Source organism: Rhinatrema bivittatum, chromosome 14 (assembly GCF_901001135.1).
Source record: "Rhinatrema bivittatum chromosome 14, aRhiBiv1.1, whole genome shotgun sequence".
Taxonomy (NCBI): domain Eukaryota; kingdom Metazoa; phylum Chordata; class Amphibia; order Gymnophiona; family Rhinatrematidae; genus Rhinatrema; species Rhinatrema bivittatum.
In genome coordinates this window covers 2,408,640-2,431,290 of record NC_042628.1, presented here as the reverse complement: position 1 = coordinate 2,431,290, position 22,651 = coordinate 2,408,640, and the positions used below count along the sequence as shown (strand labels likewise).

The window sequence follows — 22,651 nt, the reverse complement described above, 5'->3', positions numbered from 1 at the left end:
AGGGATAACAGAGAGACAGTCACATCACGAGACATTCACAATGCAAGGGACGCATTCCTGTCAGCGATAACAGAGAGAGAGTCACATTACGAGACATTCACTGTGCAAAGGACTCATTCCTGTCAGCAATAACAGAGAAACAGTCACATCACAAGACATTCACAGTGCAAATGATGCATTCCTGTCAGCGATAACAGAGAGAGAGTCACATCACTAGACATTCACAGTGCAAGGGACGCATTCCTGTCAGGGATAACAGAGAGACAGTCACATCACGAGACATTCACTGTGCAAAGGACGCATTCCTGTCATGGATAACAGAGAGACAGTCACATCACTAGACATTCACAATGCAAGGGACGCATTCCTGTCAGCGATAACAGAGAGAGAGTCACATCACGAGACATTCACTGTGCAAAGGACTCATTCCTGTCAGGGATAACAGAGAGACAGTCACATCACGAGACATTCACAGTGCAAATGATGCATTCCTGTCAGCGATAACAGAGAGACAGTCACATCACGAGACATTCACTGTGCAAAGGATGCATTCCTGTCAGGGATAACAGAGAGAGAGTCACATCACTAGACATTCACAGTGCAAGGGACGCATTCCTGTCAGGGATAACAGAGAGACAGTCACATCACGAGACATTCACAGTGCAAAGGACGCATTCCTGTCAGGGATAACAGAGAGACAGGCACATCACGAGACATTCACAGTGCAAAGGACGCATTCCTGTCAGGGATAACAGAGAGACAGTCACATCACGAGACATTCACAATGCAAGGGACGCATTCCTGTCAGCGATAACAGAGAGAGAGTCACATTACGAGACATTCACTGTGCAAAGGACTCATTCCTGTCAGCAATAACAGAGAAACAGTCACATCACAAGACATTCACAGTGCAAATGATGCATTCCTGTCAGCGATAACAGAGAGACAGTCACATCACGAGACATTCACTGTGCAAAGGATGCATTCCTGTCAGGGATAACAGAGAGAGAGTCACATCACTAGACATTCACAGTGCAAGGGACGCATTCCTGTCAGGGATAACAGAGAGACAGTCACATCACGAGACATTCACAGTGCAAAGGACGCATTCCTGTCAGGGATAACAGAGAGACAGGCACATCACGAGACATTCACAGTGCAAAGGATGCATTCCTGTCAGGGATAACAGAGAGACAGTCACATCACGAGACATTCACAATGCAAGGGACGCATTCCTGTCAGCGATAACAGAGAGAGAGTCACATCACGAGACATTCACTGTGCAAAGGACTCATTCCTGTCAGCAATAACAGAGAAACAGTCACATCACAAGACATTCACAGTGCAAATGATGCATTCCTGTCAGCGATAACAGAGAGACAGTCACATCACGAGACATTCACTGTGCAAAGGATGCATTCCTGTCAGGGATAACAGAGAGAGAGTCACATCACTAGACATTCACAGTGCAAGGGACGCATTCCTGTCAGGGATAACAGAGAGAGAGTCACATCACTAGACATTCACAGTGCAAATGATGCATTCCTGTCAGGGATAACAGAGAGACAGTCACATCACGAGACATTCACTGTGCAAAGGACGCATTCCTGTCAGGGATAACAGAGAGAGAGTCACATCACTAGACATTCACAGTGCAAGGGACGCATTCCTGTCAGGGATAACAGAGAGAGAGTCACATCACGAGACATTCACAGTGCAAAGGACGCATTCCTGTCAGCGATAACAGAGAGACAGTCAAATCACGAGATATTCATATAGCAAAGGACGCATTCCTGTCAGGGATAACAGAGAAGCAGTCACATCACGAGACATTCACTGTGCAAAGGACGCATTCCTGTCAGCGATAACAGAGAGGCAGTCACATCACGAGACATTCACAGTGCAAAGGACACATTCCTGTCAGCGATAACAGAGAGAGAGTCACATCACGAGACATTTACAATCCAAAGGACGCATTCCTGTCAGCGATAACAGAGAGGCAGTCACATCACGAGACATTCACAGTGCAAAGGACACATTCCTGTCAGCGATAACAGAGAGAGAGTCACATCACGAGACATTCACAATCCAAAGGACGCATTCCTGTCAGCGATAACAGAGAGAGTCACATCACGAGACATTCACAGTGCAAGGGACGCATTCCTGTCAGCGATAACAGAGAGACAGTCACATCACGAGACATTCACAGTGCAAAGGACGCATTCCTGTCAGCGATAACAGAGAGACAGTCACATCACGAGACATTCACAGTGCAAAGGACGCATTCCTGTCAGCGATAACAGAGAGACAGTCAGATCATGAGACATTCACAGTGTAAAGGACGCATTCCTGTCAGGGATAACAGAGAGACAGGCACATCACGAGACATTCACAGTGCAAAGGACGCATTCCTGTCAGGGATAACAGAGAGACAGTCACATCACGAGACATTCACAATCCAAAGGACGCATTCCTGTCAGCGATAACAGAGAGGCAGTCACATCACGAGACATTCACAGTGCAAAGGACGCATTCCTGTCAGCGATAACAGAGAGACAGTCAGATCACGAGACATTCACAGTGTAAAGGACGCATTCCTGTCAGGGATAACAGAGAGACAGGCACATCACGAGGCAGTTGCAGTGCAAAGGACGCATTCCTGTCAGGGATAACAAAGCAACTGCTTTGTGAAAGGCAGGAACTTCATCAGGACACTGCTCACTCGCGCTCCTCCACCAGTCTCTTCTAGGTCCTGCTGGCCCCTGGATCCCTATGGCTCAACCTGAGGGGAACAGGGCTAGAATAGACAAAGCTCTTGCTTGTCCCAGACCAGGGCGGGTTCGTCAATTGTCAGCTTGGGCCTAGTAGGTTTGCCTACTGGGCAGCACCAACCACGTCACAGCACAAGGGCTCACAATCATTACACATGCAGGCCTAATCATGCCTGAGACGTTGCATAAGGGACAGTCATGCCTGATATGGTCACATGCAGGAACAGTCATGCCTGAGACAGTCACATGGAGGCCTAATCATCCCTGAGACAGTCACATGCAGGGACAGTCACGCCTGATATGGTCACATGCAGGGACAGTCACGCCTGAGACAGTCACATGGAGGCCTAATCATCCCTGAGACAGTCACATGAGGGACAGTCACGCCTGAGACAGTCACATGGAGGCCTAATCATCCCTGAGACAGTCACGTGCAGGGACAGTCACGCCTGATATGGTCACATGCAGGGACAGTCACGCCTGATATGGTCACATGCTGGGACAGTCACACTTCTTGCCTTTATTATCTTTGATGTCCACAGCAGCTTGAGCATCCAGAAGGAGAGAGATTAACTCAGTGTTACCGTTCAATGCCCCATGATGCAGGGCAGAAAATCTGTGAAGAGCAGAACAGATACTTTCAACCCAGACTAAAATCGGACCTAAAGAACTCATGTATTCCATGAAGTCAAAACAGCAGGAGAAGAAATCACGGAGAGGGTGGTGGATGCCTGGAAGGCCCTTCCGGAGGAAGTGGTGAAGACAAATCGGTGAAAGACTCAGTTCTAGCAACAATGCTCATCTACTCTGTGGCTACCCTTGTAATTACTCCAACGTTACTTGCTTGCTAGGATTTTGGGTAACCAACGAGGCTTATTCCGTAGGGTATTAGGTATCACTACCAGACAGGTGGGTGCTGCGCAACAGACAGGATGCTGGGTAACAGATAAGCTTCGGGTCGCTATGATATTAAGTCGGAGGGTGTACAGAAAAGCAGTTTTTTCTGCTTTTCCCCACACTTCCCCGGTGCTGGCCACCCGCTCTTATTCCACTTCTCCTCCAAACTAACAGGAAATCTCTCACGCTGAACCCAGGCATCAGAGCCCAGCACTGCAGCAGCCTCCAGAGCCTGCATCCACCACAAACATGGCAGCCCCACTCTTATTCCACTTCTCCTCCAAACTAACAGGAAATCTCTCACGCTGAACCCAGGCATCAGAGCCCAGCACTGCAGCAGCCTCCAGAGCCTGCATCCACCACAAACATGGCAGCCCCACTCTTATTCCACTTCTCCTCCAAACTAACAGGAAATCTCTCACGCTGAACCCAGGCATCAGAGCCCAGCACTGCAGCAGCCTCCAGAGCCTGCACCCACCAAAAACATAGCAGCCCCACTCTTATTCCACTTCTCCTCCAAACTAACAGGAAATCTCTCACGCTGAACCCAGGCATCAGAGCCCAACACTGCAGCAGCCTCCAGAGCCTGCATCCACCACAAACATGGCAGCCCCACTCTTATTCCACTTCTCCTCCAAACTAACAGGAAATCTCTCACGCTGAACCCAGGCATCAGAGCCCAGCACTGCAGCAGCCTCCAGAGCCTGCATCCACCACAAACATGGCAGCCCCACTTCTATTCCACTTCACCCATCTTCCCCCAGTCTTTTCGTCTCCCATTTGTGGGTTCACAGGGAGAACTGTCCAGCGTCACAGAGAATTGTGATTGGATCAAGTGGGGAGTCTGAGGGTTAAAACTGATGTTGCTCTAACATTTGATCCCCACATCTCTTGTGTGGTCAAGACTCGCTTTCATTATTACAGCAGGTCAGGCCAATCCGCTCGGACTTTACCTGCCTACTCTGCGTTTTCAAGAGGAAAATCTCCGAGTTATTCCTCCAGTAAAGGCGATTAAGTCCGCTCTGGCCCAAAGTCGGTATTTTCATGAGCTATTCCAGCTTGGTGGAATAAGTTACTGCTTTGCTGCTGTTCAGACAGGCACTAAAACCTTTTTATTTACTGCTAAGCAGGTGGTTACATCTTCTTTTGGTTATCTCCCTTGTATCATCACTGCTGATTGCAATCCCCTCCCATCTCCCTGAGCCTGGGACAAGCACTGGGGATCTCTGAGGGAGAGGAAGGGGCTGTAAAGCTGAGCAGGAGATGTGCAGGGCTATATGCCCTTTATCTGTCGTCAAGTTCTGGTGTTTCATGTTTTTATGATGTCATTTATTATCCGTTCCGGATGATTTCAACAGAACGAGCTAAGTACTGGAAGTTTTGGCAGCTTGGTAGTACAAGTGAGAGGGCAGATGCCTGGGAGGATAAATGGTAGGACTATTCCCATCTGGATTTGGGGTGTTTGCTTGACCTTCCTATATCCCAGCATCAGTGCATTCTGAATAAGGAAGTTCATCTTTGCATTCTGTGTGTCACTCCTTTCCTCCTGTAAAGACTCATCAGGACTGTGGAAAGATGAGAACATCTGAAACAGCTCAAGTACAACTGCAAAAGGCAAAGAGCCACTTGGGACGAATGTAACTCGCAGCTACCAATCATACGGGCCGATACAGTAAAGTCCGCGGGAGAGCGGCACAGGCCACTCTCCTGTGCACGCGATTCACTATGCAAATTAGGTCCGGCGGTAGAAACAGACAAAAGGAGGCGCTAGGGACTCTAGCGCGTCCCTAGCGCCTCCTTTTGGACCGGAGCGGCGGCTGTCAGCGGGTTTGACAGCCGATGCTCAATTTTGCCGGCGTCGGTTCTTGAGCCCGCTGACAGCCACGGGTTCAGAAACTGGACGCCGGCAAAATTGAGCATCTGGTTTTCGACCCACGAGCCAACTTCAAATTTTTATTTTTTTTTTTACTTTTGGAAACTTTCGGGAACTCCAACTTAATATCGCCATGATATTAAGTCGGAGGGTGCACAGAAAAGCAGTTTTTACTGCTCTTCTGTGCACTTTCCCGGTGCCCGGAGAAATTAGCGTCTACCTTTGGGTGGGCGCTAATTTCTGAAAGCAAAAGGTGCGGCTTGGCTGCACATTTTGTTTTCTGAATCGCGCGGGAATACCTAATAGGGCCATCAACATGCATTTGCATGTTGCAGGCGCTATTAGGTTCGGGGGGTTGGACGCGCGTTTTCGGCCCCTTGCTGAATAAGAGGTAAGGGAAAACGCGTGTCCAATAGAGGGTTAACAGTGCGCTCCGACGGGAGGGCAATAATCAAGCCCTTTTCATGGGGATCGCGCTGTTTGATGATTGTCCAGTTCCCGGCTATGTTAGCATTGCAAGTACTTTTACCCTGGTATTTTTCTATAGGCATTCCCGGGGCAGGGTTAGATTGGGGACGACAACCACGCACAAGTTCATTTTGCCATCAAGCAGGTGCAAATGTATCTGGGTACTTTTGCTTTGATTATTCCAGTACAGTCTGAGGGTAAAAACTATCCCTGGGATTGGCCAGAGCTATCGCCTCCTAATTAACTTCACCTATAAATCATTCATGATTCTTGCCGATTTGGGGGAAACTTTTCAGTACGTTACTTAATGGCAAAAAAAACACAGACAAGTTTGTACCCACATAACTGTGGCAAACTTTCTAAGAAAAGCTCTCCTGGTGGGAACTGCAAAACTTCCCTTCCACTTCTGCACGCTCGGAGAGCCCCTCTGAGGGAGAAAGTGTGCACGCTCTGCACGCTCGGAGAGCCCCTCTGAGGGAGAAAGTGTGCACGCTCTGCACGCTCGGAGAGCCCCTCTGAGGGAGAAAGTGTGCACGCTCTGCACGCTCGGAGAGCCCCTCTGAGGGAGAAAGTGTGCACGCTCGGAGAGCCCCTCTGAGGGAGAAAGTGTGCACGCTCTGCACGCTCGGAGAGCCCCTCTGAGGGAGAAAGTGTGCACGCTCTGCACGCCTGGAGAGCCCCTCTGAGGGAGAAAGTGTGGACGTGTACTTGAAGCTCGGATATGCTTGCGACCCAGGTTCACCTCCTGAAACCCTAACTATAGTGAAGATGCTGCCCTTCCCCATCCCAGCTGCTTTCGTGTGGCTCGTCCTGAGTCCTCCTCTTTCTCACACAGTACTCCGAAGGCAATGAACCAACTGTTTATAACTCCGAGCTATGATATTACTGCACCAGCCTAATAATTTGCAGCCATTTCCATGGCAACTTCAGGTTGGAAATGCTCAGATCTGCAGTGCCTTTTGTCGATGCACCTTGTAAGGACAGGGCCTGGTGTCTGCTTGGCCCTTTTTTTTGCCACCCAACACTTTATTTTGAATTGCTCTAAATCTGACCCCACTATCCCCTGCTTTCTGGATGCGTGGATCCATGAGGCTTTCTCTGAATTAACAGATTCAGTTAGAAATCTGGAACTCTTACACGGCAGACATTGTGAGTTAAAGCATTCTCTCTTGTGGCCTCCACCCTTTGTAACGTCTTCAGATCAATCACATGTTTTGCACCTTTCAGAAAATGTATAAATCTTTGAATAAGTTATAATCTTTTAGCTAATTGATGCTGTTGTTTGTAATTATTCTGTCTGATAAATATGGTTTGTTTTTCATGGGAAATCAGTGGAATAGAGAATAATCACACATGCAGCAAGATCAGATACAAAAAGAATGTGTAATTCAGCTTTCAGCTGTTCGGTAATAACAAATGATGTTTGTCCAGTTTCAAAATAGCCGCTTATTCTAAATGTTTGTCACAAATATTGTAGCAAAGCTTTACAGTCTCTCGACACAATCGTGTTTCACCAAGGGGCTGCGTTGGGAGGAACCAACGAAGGAATTTCACATCTATGAAAAAGGCGGCTCTAATTAGAACAGAGGCAAATACAGAACCAGATGGAAGTGCTAGAAGTAATAAAGATATATTCTTTAGATTTTGTGTGTGTCTGAGATAATAAGCAAGCAAGAGGGAGTTAATTCTAGTGTCTGTCTTTCCCTCCCACCCACCCCTAGCTCAACCCTTGATTTTTAGGTAAGAGACACTTTCTCAGTAAAAATCTATCAGGCTCTTTTCTAAATCGTACTATTGCACCAGCCCTTATTGAGAGTTTAATCATAAGAACATAAGAACATAAGAAAATGCCATACTGGGTCAGACCAAGGGTCCATCAAGCCCAGCATCCTGTTTCCAACAGTGGCCAATCCAGGCCATAAGAACCTGGCAAGTACCCAAAAACTAAGTCTATTCCATGTAACCATTGCTAATGGCAGTGGCTATTCTCTAAGTGAACTTAATAGCAGGTAATGGACTTCTCCTCCAAGAACTTATCCAATCCTTTTTTAAACACAGCTATACTAACTGCACGAACCACATTCTCTGGCAACAAATTCCAGAGTTTAATTGTGCGTTGAGTAAAAAAGAACTTTCTCCGATTAGTTTTAAATGTGCCCCATGCTAACTTCATGGAGTGTCCCCTAGTCCTTCTACTATCCGAAAGAGTAAATAACCGATTCACATCTACCCGTTCTAGACCTCTCATGATTTTAAACACCTCTATCATATCCCCCCTCAGTCGTCTCTTCTCCAAACTGAAAAGTCCTAACTTCTTTAGTCTTTCCTCATAGGGGAGTTGTTCCATTCCCCTTATCATTTTGGTTGCCCTTCTCCATCTCAACTATATCTTTTTTGAGATGCGGTGACCAGAATTGTACACAGTATTCAAGGTGCGGTCTCACCATGGAGCGATACAGAGGCATTATGACATTTTCCGTTTTATTCACCATTCCCTTTCTAATAATTCCCAACATTCTGTTTGCTTTTTTGACTGCCGCAGCACACTGAACCGACGATTTCAATGTGTTATCCACTATGACACCTAGATCTCTTTCTTGGGTTGTAGCACCTAATATGGAACCCAACATCGTGTAATTATAGCATGGGTTATTTTTCCCTATATGCATCACCTTGCACTTATCCACATTAAATTTCATCTGCCATTTGGATGCCCAATTTTCCAGTCTCACAAGGTCTTCCTGCAATTTATCACAATCTGCTTGTGATTTAACTACTCTGAACAATTTTGTGTCATCTGCAAATTTGATTATCTCACTTGTCGTATTTCTTTCCAGATCATTTATAAATATATTGAACAGTAAGGGTCCCAATACAGATCCCTGAGGCACTCCACTGACCACTCCCTTCCACTGAGAAAATTGCCCATTTAATCCTACTCTCTGCTTCCTGTCTTTTAGCCAGTTTGCAATCCACGAAAGGACATCGCCACCTATCCCATGACTTTTTACTTTTCCTAGAAGCCTCTCATGAGGAACTTTGTCAAACGCCTTCTGAAAATCCAAGTATACTATATCTACCGGTTCACCTTTATCCACATGTTTATTAACTCCTTCAAAAAAGTGAAGCAGATTTGTGAGGCAAGACTTGCCCTGGGTAAAGCCATGCTGACTTTGTTCCATTAAACCATGTCTTTCTATATGTTCAGTGATTTTGATGTTTAGAACACTTTCCACTATTTTTCCTGGCACTAAAGTCAGGCTAACCGGTCTGTAGTTTCCCGGATCGCCCCTGGAGCCCTTTTTAAATATTGGGGTTACATTTGCTATCCTCCAGTCTTCAGGTACAATGGATGATTTTAATGATAAGTTACACATTTTTACTAATAGGTCTGAAATTTCATTTTTTAGTTCCTTCAGAACTCTGGGGTGTATACCATCCGGTCCAGGTGATTTACTACTCTTCAGTTTGTCAATCAGGCCTACCACATCTTCTAGGTTCACCGTGATTTGATTCAGTCCATCTGAATCATTACCCATGAAAACCTTCTCCATTATGGGTACCTCCCCAACATCCTCTTCAGTAAACACCGAAGCAAAGAAATCATTTAATCTTTCCGCGATGGCCTTATCTTCTCTAAGTGCCCCTTTAACCCCTCGATCATCTAACGGTCCAACTGACTCCCTCACAGGCTTTCTGCTTCGGATATATTTAAAAAAGTTTTTACTGTGAGTTTTTGCCTCTACAGCCAACTTCTTTTCAAATTCTCTCTTAGCCTGTCTTATCAATGTCTTACATTTAACTTGCCAATGTTTATGCTTTATCCTATTTTCTTCTGTTGGATCCTTCTTCCAATTTTTGAGTGAAGATCTTTTGGCTAAAATAGCTTCTTTCACCTCCCCTTTTAACCATGCCGGTAATCGTTTTGCCTTCTTTCCACCTTTCTTAATGTGTGGAATACATCTGGACTGTGCTTCTAGAATGGTATTTTTTAACAATGACCACGCCTCTTGGACATTTTTTACTTTTGTAGCTGCTCCTTTCAGTTTTTTTCTAACAATTTTTCTCATTTTATCAAAGTTTCCCTTTTGAAAGTTTGGCACAAGAGCCTTGGATTTGCACACTGTTCCTTTTCCAGTCATTAAATCAAATTTGATCATATTATGATCACTATTGCCAAGCGGCCCCACCACCGTTACCTCTCTCACCAAGTCCTGTGCTCCACTGAGAATTAGATCTAAAATTGCTCCCTCTCTCGTCGGTTCCTGAACCAATTGCTCCATAAAGCTATCATTTATTCCATCCAGGAACGTTATCTCTCTAGCGTGACCCGATGATACATTTATTTATTTATTTATTTATTTAACATTTTTATATACCGACCTTCATGAAAGAAATTCATATCAGATCGGTTTACAAATAACATGAGGGGAATAACAAAGTCAACCATATAACAAGAAATGAAAGTTACATATAACAAGGGGTATTAACCTGGAGGGCTAGGATAGCCGGAGCGATAGAAGGCATAACTGAACAAGTTAGATAATACAATAATATGATGAGAAGAGGCATAAGTGTATAGGCTACACTTGTCAGAGAGTTTAGGTCTATATTGGGGTAATTGAAGTCTATATTGGGGTAATTGAAGTCTCCCATTATTACTGCACTACCAATTTGGTTAGCTTCCCTAATTTCTCTTAGCATTTCACTGTCCATCTCACCATCTTGACCAGGTGGACGGTAGTATACCCCTATCACTGTAGTCTTCCCTGATAAACAAGGGATTTCTACCCATAAAGATTCAATTTTGTATTTAGTCTCATGCAGGATGTTTATCCTGTTGGACTCTATGCCATCCCGGACATAAAGCACCACACCTCCTCCCGACTGCTCCTCTCTGTCATTGCGATATAATTTGTACCCCGGTATAGCACTGTCCCATTGGTTATCCTCTTTCCACCATGTCTCTGAGATGCCAATTAAGTCTATGTCATCATTCACTGCTATACATTCTAATTCTCCCATCTTACTTCTTAGACTTCTGGCATTAGCATACAAACATTTCAAAGTTTGTTTTTTTATTCTGCTTTTTAATTGATAGGGATAAGTTAGAATTTTTTAGCTCAGGTGAGTTTTTAGTTACAGGCACTTGGACTACTTTTCTAATTATTGGAACCTCACTGTCAGGATGCCCTAATTCTAATGCATCATTAGTATCCTTTAAAGATACATCTCTCCGAACCATGCGCTGCTGAGCGACTGTCGGCTTTCCCCTTTGTTCTAGTTTAAAAGCTGCTCTATCTCCTTTTTAAAGGTTAGCGCCAGCAGTCTGGTTCCACTCTGGTTAAGGTGGAGCCCATCCCTTCGGAAGAGACTCCCCCTTCCCCAAAAGGTTCCCCAGTTCCTAACAAAACTGAATCCCTCTTCCTTGCACCATCGTCTCATCCACGCATTGAGACTCCGGAGCTCTGCCTGCCTCTGGTGACCTGCGCGTGGAACAGGGAGCATTTCAGAGAATGCTACCCTGGAGGTTCTGGATTTAATCTTTCTACCTAAGAGCCTAAATTTGGCTTCCAGAACCTCCCTCCCACATTTTCCTATGTCGTTGGTGCCCACGTGTACCACGACAGCCGGCTCCTCCCCAGCACTGTCTAAAATCCTATCTAGGTGACGCGTGAGGTCCGCCACCCTCGCACCAGGTAGGCATGTTACCAGGCGATCCTTACGCCCACCCGCCACCCAGCTATCTACATTCCTAATAATCGAATCACCAACTATGACGGCCGACCTAACCCTTCCCTCCTGGGCAGTAGGCCTTGGGGAGATATCCTCAGTGCGAAAGGACAATGCATCACCTAGAGAGCAGGTCCTTGCTACAGGATCCTTTCCTGCTACATCTGGTTGGTGCTCTCCCATTATGAGACCTTCTTCCTCCAAGGCAGCACCAGGGCTGCCAGTCTGAAGTTGGGACTGGACTACTATGTCCCTGAAGGTCTCATCTATATACCTCTCTGTCTCCCTCTTATAGGTCACTAGTGTATTAATTAGTGAATACACCTATAAATTTAAAGTACTATAATTCCTACTCCCTTAGCAACCTAAACTTAACTAGGAACTCAACAATATTAGGATGAAGGCACCAGTCCAGCAGCAAGAGGGGGGCTTTCCAGTCTTTTTCATCGAGTGTCACATGTATGATTTTTTTTATCTGCCAGTGAGAGATCGTATGTGTGCACAGGTGCAAAGAGCTCCTGGCTTTAAGAGAATGAATCCGATCTCTGGAGGTTAGAGTGGTAGACCTGGAGGAGCTGAGGCAGAGAGGTACATTGATGAGACCTTCAGGGACATAGTAGCCAAGTCCCAAATTCAGTCTGGCAGCCCCGGTGCTGCCTTGGATCAGAAAGTTCTCCCAGTTGGAGAGGATTACCCTAGTGTAACAGGAAGTGATCCTGTAGCAAGGACCTTCTCTCCAGGTGATGCATTGTCCTCTCGCACTGAGAACAAGTCTCACAGGGCTACTGCCCAGGAAGGAAAGGTTAGGTTGGCCATCATAGTTGGTGATTCAATTATTAGAAATGTAGATAGCTGGGTCGCCACATCTCAAAAAAGATATATTTGCAATGCAGAAGGTACAGAGAAGGGTGACCAAAATGATAAAGGGGATGGAACAGCTCCCTTATGAGGAAAGCCTAAAGAGGTTAGGGCTGTTAATCTTGGAGAAAAGACAGCTGAGGGGAGATATGATAGAGGTCTTTAAAATCATGAGATTTACCTTCCAGCTGTCCAAGCTTCCAAGTTTATAGTCCTTGTTTAATGTAACTTTTTGTTTCCCTCCGATTATAAAAAGTTGTTCTGTCTGTTACAGTTCTCTATCCCCATTCGATGTAAACCGATTTGATATGGTATTTAACCATGAAGGTCGGTATAGAAAAATTCTAAATAAATACATAAATACATAAATAAATGAGAGGTCTAGAACAGGTAAATGTGAATTGGTTATTTAATCTTTTGGATAATAGAAGGACTAGGGGGCTAAGAACATAAGAAATTACCATGCTGGGTCAGACCAAGGGTCCATCAAGCCCAGAGCTTTATTGTGCGTTGAGTGAAAAATAATTTTCTGCATTAGTCTTAAATGTGCTACTTGCTAACTTCAATGCACAGTTAAGCTCTGGAATTTGTTGCCAGAGGTTGTGGTTAGTGCAGTTAGTGTAGCTGGGTTTAAAAAAGGTTTGGATAAGTTCATTAATCAAGTTTAAGCTATTAATCAAGTTTACTTAGGGAATAGCCACTGCTATTACTGGCATCAGTAGCAAGGGATCTTCTTAGTGTTTGGGTAATTGCCAGGTTCTTATGGCCTGGATTGGCCACCGTGGGAAACAGGATGCTGGGCTTGATGGACCCTTGGTCTGACCCAGTGTGGCAGTTTCTTATGTTCTTAAATCAGAGTTACAGCATTTAAAGGTGCACTTTAAAGGTACCAACAGAAGTATCCACATAACAGGTATGACAGCATTTTCATTTTAGATACAACAGCTTACTGTACAGAGACATCAGCAAGCAACTAACTTAAACTGAAGCAAAGAGTGTGCCAAAACGTGTTCCACCAATCAGGGGAGGCCACGGGACCCAAACCTCCTATCGGGATAAAGGATTCAGCACCAATTACAAAGTGACTCACAGCCGGTAACAGCCAATTGGAAGACCTGAACACAATCCATTATTTCTATGGCATTGTAAAAATATTTCAGCAATTAATAAGAAAAATGAAGACCACTCTAGGGAAAAAGTGAACTAAGCTCGAATATCCTCTTCTGTTCCCTATGGACCAAGAAGGTAGAACATTTGCTGCCTCAGTTTGAAGGATAATTTTGCTCAGACATAAAAAAAAACCCCTGAAATCAGAGATGTCATGCCTGGTTTTCTGCCAGTGAATAACTAGTGGAGCCTCCTGGCGGCCCAATCACAGACAGGACCGGGGTCCAATAATGCGGTTCCTTAACACTTGTGTGGTTTTTCCTACATATAGTAACTAACATGGGCACTGAATAACATCTACCACCCCGTAGATGAAGAGCTAGCGTGAGCTTTAAGGGGCAGATTTCATAAACTTGTGCAAACGCGAACAAGATTACGCGGGATTTCAATAGATACGCGCGTAGCCGCGGGTATCTATTAAAATCCGGGGTCGGCGCGCGCAAGGCTGCCCAAAATCGACAGCCTGTGTACTCCAAGCCGCGCAGCCTGCCTCCGTTCCCTCCGAGGCCGCTCTGAAATCAGAGCGGCCTCGGAGGGAACTTTCTTTCCGCCTCCCCCCACCTTCCCCTCCCTTCCCCTACCTAACCCACCCCCCGCCCCCCACCTCTGTCGCGAAAGTTACGCCTGCTCGAGGCAGGCGTAACTTTGTGCGCGCCGGGCCAGCTGCCACGCACCATGTTCCGGTCCGGGGGCTGGTCCGGAGGCTGCGGCCACGCCCCCGGAATGCCCCTGGGCTGAAACCACGCCCGCGGCGCCACCCCGGGATGACACGGTGAGGGTAACCTCTTGCGCAAAACCAAGCTGATGTGTTGAGCTTGTATCAAGAAGTCTTTCCTTGAGGAACATAGTCTACGCAGTCTGAAAATCTGTCTTAAAGGAATATTGTCGAGCAGGGGCTGGGGATGGTGACTAGAGTAATGTAGAAAGGTTTCCTGTACGAGGAGTCAGGTCCTGCTGCAACAAGAGAGTGTCCAGGAAGGCAAGGTGAGACCGGCGTAGGTGACATTCAGACTCTAGATAGGTACTGAGACTACTGAGCTAAACATAACAAATTGTACATCACTGCCATGAGCTCTTTGGTCTTCACAGCAGTATCTGCTGGTAACGCCTGGGATGACCACTTAAATTGATCAGTACATGGCGGAGGGCATTTATTTTGTGGAGTTGAATTAAATTATTTGCCTTTTTGCAAGAAGTTGAAAAGTCTATTTAATTAAGCCAAACAGGAAAAATTTACCAAAAAGGGGGATTGTAAACTTCCATCTGGTTCTGTATTTGCCTCTGTTCTAATTAGAACCTCCTTTTTCACAGATGTGAAATCCTTCGTTGGTTCCTCCCGACACAAGCCCTTAGCAAAACAGGGTCACGTCAAGGGACTGTGACGCTTTACTATAATCTTTGGGACAAGCATTTAGAATAAGCGGCTGCTTTGAAATTGGATAAATAAACTGAACAGTTTAAAGCTGAATTACACATTCCTCTTATATTTTATGGTTTTCATGTACACAACCTTGGAGTTTCTTGGGAGAGGCAGTTAATGAGTGTGTTAATAATTAAATAAAGTAATTAATGAATTTCCTCTAAGCTCCCCCTAAGTGCAAGGGAAGCCATCCAACCTCCTACCCAAGCCTGTCACCTTTCTTGTTTTGGGTTTGATAGGTTCCTCCTTTCCTTCATTTTTAACCCTTTGGTGCTCCTTCCCCAGATCTAGGCGAATTATTACAGCAACAGTCTTTGGACAGAACCTCCTCCATGTACACCATGGATCTGGCCACTAGGTGTCGCCATTGTGCAAGAGCAGAGACTGTTGTCTTCGCTTCTGTCTCCTGAAGGCTATAAACAAGGGTCACCATTCCCTTAACTACCACAACGTCTACATTAAAGCTGTAATATCTATCAGGGGAAGCCATATTACAGCTATAATGCAGACATTATTGCTCTGGGCCCTGAGCTCCTAGGTCCGCTGGGGGATGTGGGTGGGACCTGACTCCTTGGGAGTAGCCATGTGGCAAGCTGGCACATTCTACACCCATTAACTACAGTGTGCAGAACAAGTGAAGCCAATGGCCATGGACCACAATGTAGAGATAAAGGGGAATTCATGGATGGGAAAATTAAATTGCAGTTCTGTAATGAGACGACTTACATATGCATCTCCTGCTGCATGCAGGCACTGAATACTCATGGAAAGGGCCACCAACCACTCCGGATGAGCAAGGGGGATTCAGGAGAAAACCTCTACAGGATGAACTGAAATGTTTGTGCTGCCTGAAGAGGCAGCGAGAGCTCCTGGCATTCTGTGTGGAGCCAGGAAGACAGAACCATCCTAAAACCTGATCTGCCCCCCTGGGGTGGGTCAGTCCTGAGGGCACAACATCCCTCACCCAAATGACAGGACAAAGCTAAAAAGATTAAACCCACCACCAATGCCAAGGGTTGAATGTTACACTAGAAATTAAAAAATACATACAAAATGATTGAAAACTTCCCAGTTATGTAATCAGATGACGACTGTGGAAATAAAACAGACTTTTACCTCTCTCTCTCTCTCGCTCATGCTGTTCTTGCTCCTCTGCCTTCATCTTCAGGCTTTTTTTTGCTGCTTTCCCTGCTTCTCTTTCTATTTTTTACTCCCCCCCCCCCCCCAGCTGACATTATTTCCCTTCCATCTGTCACTTTACTCTTCTCATTGCATTCTGCGGGAGTGGTGGGAGCAGGGGGCTGGGAACCCCTCTCTCTCCGTGCCACCTCCGCAGGGCCAGGTCTAGGACAAACACCAGCATGGGTGAAACCCATCACTGGCGCCCTGTCTCCCCCATGCCCTGCTCCTTGGTGTAGTTTAGCAGGGTCGGGGTTCACACAAGCTTTCCCTACAAGAGAGCAGCAGGGGCAGGGTCCCTCCGCCCCTCCTGTTTGCTTATGCCCCTCTTCCAGCATCCACCTCTGTCTCTTACCACATCCCCTACCATCTTCTCCCCATCACCAGCAACCCTCTCCCTCCCTCCCAGAATACATCGCACAAGCCTCTGCCTTCCACCTCCTTCCCACCCTTCTTTCCAGTCCACGCCAGCCCTCTGAGTGTGCACTCCCTATATTTCCCACGCTGATCTAGAGATGCACAAGATCAGCGTGGGAAATACCGGCCCACAAACTTTGGACATTCTGGCACAGCGGTCACTGATGGGATGGAGCGGTGGCACCGGCTTCCGTCTAGGTCTGCATGATCTGAGGTGCAGCATGTGTGGCTACTTAAGGAGCCCTATTTAGCCACACATGCATGCACCAGAGGGAACAGTGCTAATGGTGACCCCCATTATTGTCACTCCTTCCTGACTGTGCCCCGGCATCCGCCCTGCTCACCTTACCCAAACGCCAGCTCTGCCCCTCTGTCTCTCCCCTTCCCTCCATACATCCTCCGTGACTCTCTCCTTCCCTTCCCTGTTCCTCCATGGCCTCTTTGGTCTTTGCAACAGTCTCCACTGGTAACGCCTGGGATGACCCGTTAAATTGATCAGTACGCTGCAGAGGGCATTTATTTCGGGCCTTGGTTGTGATTGGACTGCCACTAGAATTGCAAGCTGAATTAAATTATTTGACTTTTTGCAAGAAGTTGAAACATGGCCCTTTGTAAAAACATTTGAAAGTTCATAGGAGAGGTGCTGAGCAGAGTTTGGTAAAGAATGGGATGCAGAAAGTGTGAAGAATGATTTTAACAGGAAATTTAAGGGGAGGTGGTTGATGAGGGGTGGAATAGGCTGGGAAGTGATACTGGTTGCATTTTTACTTGTAGCTGTGTGGAGCATCCTAACGCAATAATTCAATTCCCCCATCCCCCTCCTCGCTCCCTGCAGCCCTCCCTGGTACCCAGAGGGGCGGGAAGCTGAGGGCGGTTGCTGTGGAGATCTCAGGAGCCACTGATGATATCCAATCACAGCACGGGAACGGACGTGGAGCGAGGACAAATGGGCGGTCACAGCTGGAGACGTGCGGAGTCAGTGGGAGCTGAGGGTTGTGCTGTTCCCCGCCTCCTCTCCCCAGCGTACCCAATCAGAGTGCACGGTGAGAGGGAGGGGCGGGCCCCAGAGGGACGTTGCTGTGGAGATCTGTGAAGTCACAGGGAGCTGACTGGGAGGGTTGTGCGGTGCCCCGCCTCTCTAACCCGGAAGCACGGGGGGGGGGGGGGGGGAAATCGCACGTTCGGTGTCCGGTCGCTAGCCCTGACCGGCTCTGTACCGCACGGTCAGTGCAAACCCTACCGGCAGAGGGAGGAGGAGCCTGGAAGCACGGCTGACGTCACCCTGGCACGTGCTACATGTAATGTACAAGTTCCGTAATGGGGCCTGCAGGTCACAGATATTTCAGAGGGGCACAGCCTGGGAAGGCGAGGCCCCTGTGCATTAGGCCTCACATCACTTACCCATCCGTGTCTTGAAAATTCACATTTACTCTCTTTGCTGAGCCAAGGAGCTCTAGAAAACAAGGACAAGAAACAGAGAATGAGCTGAGACAGGACCCACTTTCCATTCTAATAACTAAAGCTAGGAGGCGCCCTTGCAGGAAGGCACGGTCACTGCTGTGCCAGCTCCTTGGGAAAAAGCATTAGAAGATGATACCTAAAAGTTCCCATCTCTCACACACATCCCAGGGGGGACTGAGAAATATCCATCTCTGCCGCTCACCAGACTTCAGCCCTCGGGAGCCAATGCAATAAAGTGCGCTCAGCCTAGCGCACAGGTTTACAGGGGGTTGGATGCATAGGACTAGCACCAGGTGCTGCAAGAAAATTAGCGCCTCCAAAACCCACATCCTGCCACATGTGAACCTGATCGTGTGAATCAAGTATTAATTGCATGGAGATGAGGATATTGGCTATTATGACCCGATGCAGTAAAGCACTGGGCGCCCAAGGAACTCTTTTTAATGCGGCAAATTTACCTCCAGCCTCAGCGATGGAGTAAAGTCAGCTTGCAGCCAAGGGTTCATGAAAAACATTACAAAATAGGTTCTCTGGTTGTGATGTGTGACCTCCCCTCCAGTATCATTGTGACACTAATTTTATTTATTTTTATTTTTTCTATACCGACATTCATGTAGAAGTACAAATCATATCGGTTTACAATGAAACTTCAATTTCGCTCTAAGGCGGTACATGGAACAATGTTGCCAGTTAACAGTAGAAACACTAAACGTAACCTAAAACTCTTGAGACTCATATTAACATAATCTAAAACTCATGAAAACCCGTCTTAACAGTAAATACAGTAAATAATATAAATAAATCAATATAAGTAATGTGCATAATTGACTGCCTTTTGGTGGAGAAAAATAATTGTAGATTTTCATTTCATTAAAAAAACACTACTTATCGCCACACAATTTGGACGTCCATAGCAAGGGGCGCCTAATATTTTGCTGAGGTTGCTGAAGTGAATTATAGCAAAAAAGAAGCAGGATCAAAATGGATGCTTGTATTGAGCTCCCGTTGTAATTGGGCGCCTGATGCAATAAACTATTGAGCGCTATAAGAACTTGCCAAGCTGGGTCAGACCAAGGGTCCATCAAGCCCAGCATCCTGTTTCCAACAGAGGCCAATCCAGGCCATAAGAACCTGGCAATTACCCAAACACTAAGAAGATCCCATGCTACTGATGCAATTAATAGCAGTGGCTATTCCCTAAGTAAACCTGATTAATAGCCATTAATGGACTTCTCCTCCAAGAACTTATCCAAACCTTTTTTGAACCCAGCTACACTAACTGCACTAACCACATCCTCTGGCAACAAATTCCAGAGCTTTATTGTGCTCAGTTCTATAGATGCTCAATTCTCTGTTAGCGTGCCCTTTTTAACGCCTCATTTAAATATTGCATCAGGCACCTGGGGATGTGGTTGCCCGTGTTAGGAAAATGAGCGCGCAATATAAGCACTCGTTTTCGGCGCATCTTATTGCATTGGCCCCACAATGAGAAGAGCAGCACAAGAAGCAAAGGTCTCCTGCCCCTGCAATCTGCCCAGAAGAAATGGCAGCGCAGTAAATCATCTGTCCCATGGCATGTACCAGTACTGCTGACTGGGTAAAATCATAAGCACAAGTACATGGAGCCTTTTATTTGTATTTTTTTTACAGGTCAGAAAGCATAGAAACATAGAAATGACGGCAGAAGAAGACCAAATGGCCCATCCAGTCTGCCCAGCAAGCTTCCCTCATTTTTTCTCTCATACTTATCTGTTTCTCCTAGCTCTTGGTTCTATTTCCCTTCCACCCCCACCATTAATGTAGAGAGCGGTGATGGAGCTGCATCCAAGTGAAATATCTAGCTTGATTAGTTAGGGGTAGTAGGGGTAGTAACCGCCGCAATAAGCAAGCTACACCCATGCTTATTTGTTTTTACCCAGATTATGTTATTCAGCCCTTATTGGTTGTTTATCTTCTCCCCTGCCGTTGAAGCAGGGAGCTATGCTGCATATGCGTGAGGTATCAGTTTTTTTCTTCTCCCCTGCCGTTGAAGCAGGACCAAAGCTATCGGTTTGGTCCTGCTATTGGTGGGTGGGGGCTCTTGATTCTTTACTTTGTTTTCAGATTTCCATTCAGAGCTTTGGAGTTACCAAGGACTTTATTTAAAAGTAGAAATGTTACAGAGATTCAAAGCAAAGCCAATCTATTCACATGCAATAAGGCTTGGTCCCTGCTTCTCCATACCAGAGGTGCAGACCGCCCAACAGGTTACTGGCACCAGGAACCTAAGGGCATCATATTTTTTTTTGGGGGGGGGGGGGGGAGCAGAAAACATTCCAGTGTGATTAAATCTAGCAGTATATTGCTTTCTGGCCTCTACTCCAAAGCACAGGGTTTTCCACTCCCTTCCTGTAGGCCCATGATGACAGGTTGATCAGGAATGCCAGGTATCAAGTGAAGACTACTGACAGATCCCATGGAAATGTGGTTCAGGATGCACTGGGAAGCTTCTCCAGCTGCCAACCCTGTGCTTGGGGTCGCAGACTTACCCAGAAAAGAGAGGGCATGGGCCATGCTGAATTCCCAAAGAGCCCCCAGATACTTTAGCTATTCTTCCTCGATGAGAGCCTTACACTTCCCTACCTCACCCCTTCCCATGCTGACATTCCAGAAGGGTGTACTGGACTGCACCCTTGCCTCAGTGAGAGAATTGACATTTAAGTCTCACTTAATGAGATGCACATGACATCACTATGTTACTATAAGTGTTTACTACACCTACATGAAAAGGTGCCAAATTACCGCTCACTGAACCCATAACACTGACAAAGCACAATTTCATCAATGGAGCACACACTGAACTGATAACTCTGATCTTCTAAAGAATTCGAGGCCGCATCCCTAGGAGAAGGATTCCAGCCCTAGAGAATGAGGGTTTTATGAAACACCTACTCTTTTCACCCAGGAATTCTGTCTGCAGTTCTTATAAATACTATGTTTTAATTTAGCTCCTCTGTCCTTGCAATGCACTAACATATCCAAGAGCACTGCCTGCAACTCTCCTGTGGGTTTCTTGCAGCACTGTCTGCTGAAAAAAGTGCAAAAAGCAGAATATAAAAATCTAAATAAAAAATAAATAAATAAATCACTCCTACGGGTTCGTTATTGCAGCACTGCAACATCCCTCCTGAGGGCTGCTCATTGCAGACTTGCTGCATTCCTCTTGTGGGCTCCTCATTGCAATACTGCTGCATCCTTCCTGCCAGTTCCTCACTGCAGCACTAGTGCATTTCTCCTGCGGGTTTCTCACTGTAGCACTGCCTGCATCCCTGCAAGTTCCTCACTGCAGCACTACTGCATCCCTCCTGCGGGTTTCTCACTGCAGCACTGCCTGCATCCCTCCTGTGGGCTCCTCACTTCAGTATTCACTGCATTTTCCTGCGAGTTCCTCAGTGCAGCACTGCCTGCATTTCTCCTGCAGCTTCCTCATTGCAGCACCGCCTGCCTAGCATCTGCACTACACTAGTAGGCGACAGGAGCCAGGCATGCTTTTAGCACTGGAGTATACTGTGAGTGTTTCAGATAGGGAGTTATGGGTTCATCAGCTTAGAACATATTTAACATAAAATCTCTGTGTGATACAAAAATAAAATTAAATTGACAGAATTCAACAGTTTTAAACAATAAAATAAAATAGCGATATATTATCAACAATACAAAACCCAACAGTTTACATTTACAAAGTAAATTATAGATCAGTCACTACAAATTAATAAAATCAAAACAATGAGTGAATTTAAACATAAATTGCCAATCAACCATACAAAACCTGTCAAGTAAACAACTAAAGCCAGAATTAGCCAAAAGTACTTAATAAAATCAAGGTAATATAGAGCAAAATAACAGAAGTACATGTTTGCAAGCCTTTCCCAATATTCGGCATTGACCATTAGAGGGAGCTCTAGAGGAGCCATTGGAAACCAGAGAGCACTGTCACTCATGGGCAAAGCTGGCTTGGAGGTGTCGTTTTAAGGGAATCTGGCCTGGGCAGCTGGAGGGAAGTAATTAGGAAACTGAGGAGGGAACAGAGAACATAAGAGTGAGGTAGCAGCAAACAAAAGTGGCTCTCACTCGCTTGAACAAAATCAATCCATAAAATATTGCTGAAAATGGCCAATGAAATGACTAACCGTCCTTTATTTACCCCTTCCACCCCACTCATGATTTTATAAACCCCTCTCATGTCCCCTCCCAGCCGTCTCTTCTCCAATATGGGCTACTGAAAATTGCCCCCAGAAAGCCCAGCATGGCTGGAACAGATTGGAAAAACCAGTTAGAAACCTCCAGAGTACGACACACAATTCTCCTCCTAAAATTACATCTTTTGTCTTTCTGATTTTCTTCTGTCTTTTAAAACTAAAAATAAGC

General features: G+C 46.1%; 1 protein-coding gene across 5 annotated transcripts in view; it reads right to left on the bottom strand.

Annotated features, from left to right (window-relative positions):
* LOC115075660 (caskin-1-like) overlaps positions 1-22,651 on the bottom strand; it is a 177,969-nt gene that overhangs the window by 74,418 nt on the left and 80,900 nt on the right. For 3 of the 5 annotated variants that reach the window (XR_003852568.1, XM_029576237.1, XM_029576238.1), the window contains exons 2-3: positions 18,185-18,236; positions 3,290-3,387 (exon numbers count right to left, since the gene is read on the bottom strand). Coding sequence is in view for 2 of the 5 variants with exons in the window: in XM_029576237.1 (XP_029432097.1) it covers positions 3,290-3,387; positions 18,185-18,236 (150 nt within the window). In the remaining 3 variants the exon portion in view is untranslated. Of the gene's footprint in view, positions 1-3,289; positions 3,388-18,184; positions 18,237-18,380; positions 18,476-22,651 lie in introns of those variants that run through there. The other 2 variants (XM_029576239.1, XM_029576240.1) reach the window with 2 other exon arrangements.